The sequence below is a fragment of the Melanerpes formicivorus genome, unplaced genomic scaffold (genome assembly GCF_026170545.1).
Source record: "Melanerpes formicivorus ecotype bairdi unplaced genomic scaffold, bMelFor1.0.p_v2 SCAF_23, whole genome shotgun sequence".
Classification (NCBI taxonomy): domain Eukaryota; kingdom Metazoa; phylum Chordata; class Aves; order Piciformes; family Picidae; genus Melanerpes; species Melanerpes formicivorus.
In genome coordinates this window covers 12,617,476-12,625,559 of record NW_027142375.1, presented here as the reverse complement: position 1 = coordinate 12,625,559, position 8,084 = coordinate 12,617,476, and the positions used below count along the sequence as shown (strand labels likewise).

Sequence of the window (8,084 nt, the reverse complement as noted above, 5' to 3'; positions counted from 1 at the left end):
CCTCATAAGGTTCAACAAAGCCAAGTGTAAGGTCCTACACCTATGTTAGAGCAATCCTCAGCATCAATGCAGGCTGGAAGATGAAGGGATTGAGAACAGAAAGCTTTATGATCTCTATGAAATTGTTTTACCTAAAGACAATTTTTGATATGTGGCAGTAAGTATTTTTGATAAGAAAAGTATGAAGTATTCTCAAAAAAGTCATTGTACTGCCATTTCATTGATCTAAGGTGGCAGATGGCAGTCTTGTCATCTGCACAACCACCTCGTTTCAAAGAGAATGCCTTACCAGAGACAGGGTATAGCAATTTTTAATGTGAATAATGTTTTGCCTTTCTGAAAAGGCCCATTTATAATTTGGGGACCATTAGACTTCTGTCCCAGCTTCTTTAGCACTGTAATTCTGCTACAGGCTTGAAAAGCCACTTTGAGATTGACAATTAACTTCTCACTTGGGCTACAAAGCTTCCTTTTAGATTTCTGTAAAACTGAACAAATGATTGCTACTAATGTTTTTCTCATCAACTAGTAAGTGAAGGCTATTTAAAGCAGAAATGTAGGATTTAGCTCCAGCTGCTGTTCTAATGTTGCAGAAAGCTTTTGCTGCAGTTCATTAAATCCATCTTCAGGCAGTCACAAGACTGCCAGCTAATTATTTTTTTTCTTTCCTCAGCTGAGTGAAACCTGGTGTCACCAATTTCCACGCCGAAAATGGAGCTACAGAATTCTTTATTCTTGGAGACTGAAGAAGCAGAGCAGTGAGGTAGATACCAGAATAACCCTTAAAATAACAGGCAACACTGAGCCAGTGAAGCTTTATTTCCCCAACAGTTTGTCAGATGATTCTGGGAGTCAAGCTTTGTTCAGGACATTGGTTCTTTATTAGTAGGTCATGTGGCCAGCATTAATAACTGATAGTTTATGTTTTGGGGGACCAGAATTAGTAACTGGTAGTTAGTTTTGGGGGCTAAGAAGCCAATCAGTGCCTAATAGAGTGTGTTTGAGGCATGACTCCAGAAAGAACTGATCCTTGCAGAAGCAGTGAGTGAGGGAAGGTAACAAAGGCCTTCATGGCCACCATGGAGATGGGGGTTGCATGGGTTCAAACCCCTGGTTGGGAAAGAGCAGAGGAGAGGCTTGGGTATGTGGGGGCTCTAGTCTCTGGTATGTATATGTGCACTTTAGTCTATATTTCAGTGGTTCACATTAAATTAAGTGATGAAAATTTCCTTCATTTTGCAGAATATCACAATTAAAAATGAGAGCCAAAGCTGAAATAGACACATGTGGAGATTCCTGTCCTGACTTAAGTATGGATTATTCACCTGAACTTGGCTCTGTTACTGCATGTATGATACTACACATCAGCCCTGGTTTGAGCTACAACAGAGCAGTGTTGTTTAGTTTTCATCTCAGTCTCTTCTCAGTTAACTGCTTTTTCTGAAGGTAATGGCAAGTTTTTGCAGGCAGTGTCTGCTCCTAGAAGTGATAGCTCTTGATGTTTAAATTTATATGTGTTTATAGCAACATGGAGCTGCTCATGGGATTAGGAGCTTTTGGCTGACTTTTGTGGGGATTTTCTCTTCAGAGATTTGACAGAGATAATTTTCAATCTGCTCCACCAAGTTTTCATCCCAGAATTCTTGGGAAAATAACAGATCTTGAAGATTCCAACTTCTTTTAATGCTTTCTTATTGTCATATGAGAGTCAGCTTTCCAAAGAAGGAGTTCTCTGTTCTGCTATAATTGTACACAGTCTTTACTAAGATTTTACAGTGAAAAGTAACACCAAATGTGTGTAATAAGGGAAAGCAATGTAAAGCAATAGAATGTTTGATTGAATCTGAAATATGTAGAATTAGGTATCTTCAAGTTTTGCTTGCCTGAAGAAAGGAAACAAATTATTTCAGCCTCAACATTCAGACTTGAGGTATGTATATTTTGCTTTCAAAAGCACATCTTCAAATACCTGTAAGGTGTCAACTAGTAACTATTGTTGTCTATGATCTTAAGAGTGAGACAACACATGAAAGTGAATTAAGGCTATGACAGCAAATCAGAAACGTTCAAGGTAAGGATGAAATCTGGCATTTGTTTCAAGCATCAAGACAGAATGGGAGCAGAGGAAGAAAGTTAAGGGAATCAAGATAGGAACATAAAAACAAGACACAGGATGTCACCCTTTGTTTTTCTGTGATAACTTCTTTTGTTATTTTTCTGTGCTACAAGTTGTGAAAAAAAAAAAAGAAAAGTTTGGATTCAGTTTGGGAGAGGTTTTTGTAGGATGTCATTAGGCACATTAACACTAATCTGAGTGTACTGGACAGCCAGCTGCTGTGAATATGCATTCACAGAACTATTAATTAAATGCTGGTCATGGGCTCATATATTGATATTATTTCCATATATGTGTCTCAACGAGCAGCACTGGGAAGAACTAAAAAGTTGAGAGTTAAATCACATGAGATGTAAATCTGACATTCACAGGTAAGAAAGGGTTGCTAAGACTTGCTTCCAAACCCTACACTAAGAATGTGTGAGAGTGATGAGACAGTGGAACAGGTTACCAAGAGAGGTGGTAGAAGCTCCATGCCTGACAGCACAGTCAGGTTGCATGGGGCTGTGAGCAACTTTATAAAGATGTCACTGTGTACTGCAAGGGGGTTGGACTAGATGACCTCTAAAGGTTCCTTCCAAGCCAAACCATGCTATGATCTAAAAACTTCCTCTATTAAATTGCAGGTGGGGAGACAAGTCCAACATTTTTGTTATTTTACTGTGGATTCCAGCAGGAGGAAACAGGTAGGAAGGATTCTGAAAATCCTGTAATGATTCTATAATCAAAGTTGTGTCCTCTCAAAATAGGCTTTAAACCTTTCAAGGGTTAGCCTGGAAGGGTTACTGGGGAGGTAATAGCTACCATAATTGGACCCCCCTCCTCCCATGAACTGGTGTGTAAATATATTACAGAAATGGATGTGAAAAAAATCAAGTTTTGGAGAGCACAGAGACAGAACAGGAACAGTTATGGGGAAAAAAAGTGTAAAGTCATTTTTTTCTCAGGTAACCAAGAACAAAATGATTCCTGGAAAAAAAAAATAAAGTGAATTTAGTAATGTTTATTCAACAACTGGAATGGAAATGACACCTTTATTGATTATATTGGGCATGTTTGGTGGATTTTTTTTGGAGGGGGGAGGTTTTGCTTTCTGCTCCTTCTTGTATAGGGCCAGGCACAGATTCATTTTCACTGTGTGAACAGATGTCTTCTGTTGAGATATTGATCCACGCCCTTATTGTCCACAAATGGAGTGTTGTTTTTCTGAACTAAAAATGGTAATTAAAAGGTAAACTGACATTTAACTTAAATGATTTATTAAAAACATAAATGATTCATTGCATTTATCGGCTATTTATCAATTAAATATTCATTGTAAACATCTGTGTCAACAAAAACTGTGGCAACAGCCTTTCACAGTGACCATCATATCAGAAAGTATTTTTCATTCCTCTTGAGGAGAAATACTACTTTTTAACAAGAATGTGTTTCTCTTTTTCTGAAAGAAATTAGCACTATTTAAAAGGTTGTCATATTATAGGGCTCTGGCTTTTACTGTTACTTGGAATGGGCTGCCTGGGGAGGTGGTGGAGTCACCATCATTGGAGGTGTTCAGGAGGAGACTTGGTGGGGTGCTTGGTGCCATGGTTTAGTTGTTTAGGTGGGTTGGATTGGTTGATGGGTTGGACGTGATGATCTTGAAGGTCTCTTCCAAGCTGGTTTATTATTCTATTCTATTCTATTCTATTCTATTCTATTCTATTCTATTCTATTCTATTCTATTCTATTCTATTCTATTCTATTCTATTCTATTCTATTCTATTCTATTCTATTCTATTCTATTCCATTCCATTCCATTCCATTCCATTCCATTCCATTCCATTCCATTCCATTCCATTCCATTCCATTCTCTCAGCACATAATACCACATCTATTATAAAGAAAAGGAAAGGAAAAAGCAAAGATGCCACGAAATGATTTTGAGTTTATATTTATTGTCAGCAATACATCAGTTATGTAAAAATAACCCCAGATGAAAATGTAAGACTTGTTACATTTTCATGTCATCTGTATTAACCGAATAAAGCTTAGTGACAATATACACAAATTTGCAGTAGTTGTACGTAAACATTTTGTGCATTAAAAAAAAGGGAAATGTACATAATTTAAAAAATAAAAATGCATTACACAATTTACAAATTAATATCAACTCAAGAAAAAAAAAAAACCAAAAAGGTAAACATTCCTCAGACAGCTGCCTCCTTGTTCTACAAAATAAATATTCAAGTAAATTAAGTTAGGCAAAATAAAGTCTTAACTTTGGGTGAGCACAATTTACATGAAGGTAAAAAGACAGATTTCCATTTCATTCAAGGTATATTTTACAGTGATTTATACACAAGAGGTTTTTTTTTTGTTTTAATTGGTCTCTCCAGGTTGCAGTATTGGAAAACAAACTTCTTTATATTTTGGCAGAAGGAAAGGGGTTTCAAAATGGGTGCTTTATACCACATATAAATAAACTTGTGCAGATGCATCAAAGTTTTGAAAAGGAACTGCTCCAGGACTCAAAGCAGACACAGTAATCTAGAAACTACAGGTTTAAAAAGGAAAACACAAACCACCACATCGACAGGAGAATATCTACTTTTGCTATTTTCTGCATGTTTTATTTGATCACTGGAAACATTACTTTCACAAACTAACAATCTATGGTAGTGGCTGCTTTAGGCACTGGATTTGTAGAAGCACTCTGATTTTATAAAGCAAATCGCTTTTCATTCTTTACGGATAATTCACCTATGATTTTATTTCAGTGCTAAAGGGCTTAATGACCCTTGCAACATTTTAACTTTACATAAAGTTTCAGCCCTCTTTATAGCCTAGTATTTATTTTTTTCCTTGATAATTAGGGAAGCCATTTTGGCTTCAAATTTCTGTGCACTTTGCTCATAAAAATAAAAAATAAATTAAAAAAAATGACTCTAGGTTTTCAAATGCAGCACTAGTATGATGCAGATGTGCACCAGCAAAAGTCACTGACCAGATATAAAAATGTAACACACACTAAAACACTTGTGTGGATTGCAAAGGCCAACCGTACTTTAAAAGGCCCTCCTATTTCTTTCTTCATTTGTCCATTTTATATAGTGAGAATAAAGAGATGACAAACCTTTTAACTTCAAGTTATTAAATTCTTACGATTTAGGACTTAAAAATCCTCAAGGCAGGAAACTAGGCAACAGCTCCTGCTAAGACCAGCCAATATAATGAATAAAGATGACCATTACCAGTGTAAGAAACCCTGTTCCCTCAATTGCCTATTGGCCCAACACTATTTGACAACAGAGAGTTCTAAAAGTACAGAAACTGTGATTAAGCTTTATATCTCCACATGACAGTTATCATTCTTTATAACTTTTCCATGTTGCTTTTTGTATGTCTGACAAAATAGGAATCAGCTAGTTTTTTCTTGTTTTCTATTCAAGAATACAGAATTAAATTCATCAAGGTTGGTTGGTTTGTTTTTCCTCGTGGATCTTTACAAAGTGTGAGCCTGAAGCCCTCAGTCCTGCAAATTGCACATGAATGAACCACTCCTGTGGCAGAGGGCCGTGGCTCTTCACCAGCTGCAGCCAGATCAAGGTATGAAATGAGAAATTAAACCTGTACAAAAGATCGTTACTAATGTTCCCCTCTGCTCATCATTCCCATTTCAGGGAATACTTAGACAGTGGGAATAAGATAATTTTCTTGATGCAGTAACACCAGACTGTTCATAAAACTTAGCAAAGTTAAAGCAGGATCACAATGTCTCTTGAACATTACACAAAATGCACATAGGTTCCAAGAATTATTCTACATGGAACAAAAGTAGGTATTTTTAAAAGACTGATGTTACCCATTGATGTCCACCAGAGTCTTGTGATCAGTTTCAGTGGATCTGGGCCAAAGTTTGCAAGGCTACAGCTTAATTCAGTGTTCAAAAACTGGTGCTTCTTGAGAAACTATTGTGATGAGTAGGCAGAAATGGTTTAGGTTATAAAAAAGACCTGAGAACCTAATATCTAACTTTATCTTAGAATTTATTTTTGAGAGGTTATCTGATAAAGTTTTGTATTGCTTAATAGTGGCACAGTCACTTATATGTTCAGGCTACACATAGAAGCCGTTTGATGAGAATAACCCTTCTCAGGTCATGAATCACATCAGTAACAGGCATGGAGATACAGTGGCAAATCAATGAGCTTCCTATCAGAAGCATAACACTGAAAAGCCATGAGTATGGAAGAGGTTAACAGTGAGTTTTCATACTGCCAGAGTTTGTAAAAAAGTCATGAGTATTAAGATGGCAGAACTATTGATCTTACTGTTTACTTGCCAGTACACTCGAGTCTAACTGAATAATTAATCTATCCAATTATCCTAATTAGAAAAGACAAAAGGGCTCTGATTATTGCACCATCAGCAATATTGGAAGGGAAAAAGAAGAAAAAAAAAAAAAAAAAGAAGAATCCTTTTCTTGTATTTGAACTTTGCAGAAAGCATGTATGTCACTCAAGATTACAGGGCAACCACTTCTCTTTTTCTTGTCTTTTTTTTTTCTAACAAAGTTAACAAATATAAAAAATCTAGTCATAAACAGCCTTCGAAGTACAATTAGAAACCAGCAGGACAATCTATACCAGTATAGGTAGATGGGGCAAGAAACTAGACACTTGTATTACTGCCATGGTACAGACTACAAATGGCCACGGTGACGAGGAACGGTGTCTGCAGTACACGTCCTTAGCCCATTTCATCCAGCTGCAGTCCCAACTGAACGCTGCTCTCTTCAGGATTCAAGACCTCTTTATCCAACACTCCTTGCACAAGATACATCATCATCATCATCCTTTCTGAAAAGAGGCAGTTTCTATGGCAATACTAGATAAGTGCATATCATGCTGCACTAATATAGTGCAAAAATTTGCCTTACATGTAGCAAAAAAGATGCAGGCAACCGTTTGAGTAAGAGAAAGTAGAAACATATTTGTAACATTTACAATGGGTATTCTTTTTCCAGACAGCAACAGCTAGAAAATACTGAATCTTGGAACGCCTCCTTTCTGGATGTACATATGAGGTCTTTATACTTTGGAGTGGTAACAGGACAGAATTTTGCAAGTGAGTCATTGCCCTCTGAAATGCAGGTTAACACAAGTTATCATCAACTGGCAAACTGCTGAACTTGCTCAGTGGGTTAATCCCAGTTAAAAAGTAATACTGTACTAAGCACTAAAATGCTCTGTAACGAGTACATAATCTGAGAGAGTAATACATATGGTTCAGCTGAGTATATGTTATGCTTGGATATAAAGAGTCATAGCTTGGTACAAACTCTTCATGCGTACTGATTATACTTGGTTAATGTTGCAGGGGCTTCCAACTGTTAATGCTATGTCAGCTACAGTATTCTGGAGACAGAAGTGGTTCTTAGAGTTTCCAAGCTTGAGGAAAGACCACAAATCTCCACCTGCAGTGTCTATTAATGTGTTTCTGCCAGATTTCTCAGTGCTGATGGTCTAAAGTAAAGCAATAATACCTTGAGTATCCGTAGGCATTATGAAATCCATCCTTCTTTATCTACGGTGCAGTTACAAAAAAAGAGAAAAGTCAAAACACTTAATCCACTCCATAGAAAATCCCTGTGGCTTTGGATACCTTCTGATTTCAGTCCATTAATTGAGATTCCATTTGTCACCATGAGAAGTTATACTTTACATATCTGCATCTCCATCGTAAGCCAAGGTTAAGGGTTTCAGGCGGTTGTTCTGCCTTCTCTGGGGCTTCTTTGGCTTTTTGCTGAAACAATAAGATAATTTGTAAACACAACAAGAAACTAGAAACATGGCAAAGATGGATTTCAGCCTAAAACAAAAGGTGAGTGTTCTAAGGTAATGCATTTGTTTGTTCATTTGTAAAAGCTAGAAGGCTAAAACTTTCATTTGGATCAGTAATGAGAAGATGTTCAACCCAAAGCAAT

At 36.8% G+C, this 8,084-nt stretch overlaps 1 protein-coding gene across 1 annotated transcript in view; it reads right to left on the bottom strand.

Moving 5' to 3' along the window:
• Window positions 1-4,449: 4,449 nt before the first annotated feature.
• The window catches only part of THSD7A (thrombospondin type 1 domain containing 7A), a 307,882-nt gene continuing 304,247 nt past the window's right edge, over window positions 4,450-8,084 (bottom strand). Inside the window, exon 32 of the mRNA XM_068152522.1 lies at window positions 4,450-7,903. Coding sequence (XP_068008623.1) covers window positions 7,819-7,903 — 85 coding nt within the window. The 3' untranslated portion in view covers window positions 4,450-7,818. The remainder of the gene's footprint in view (window positions 7,904-8,084) is intronic.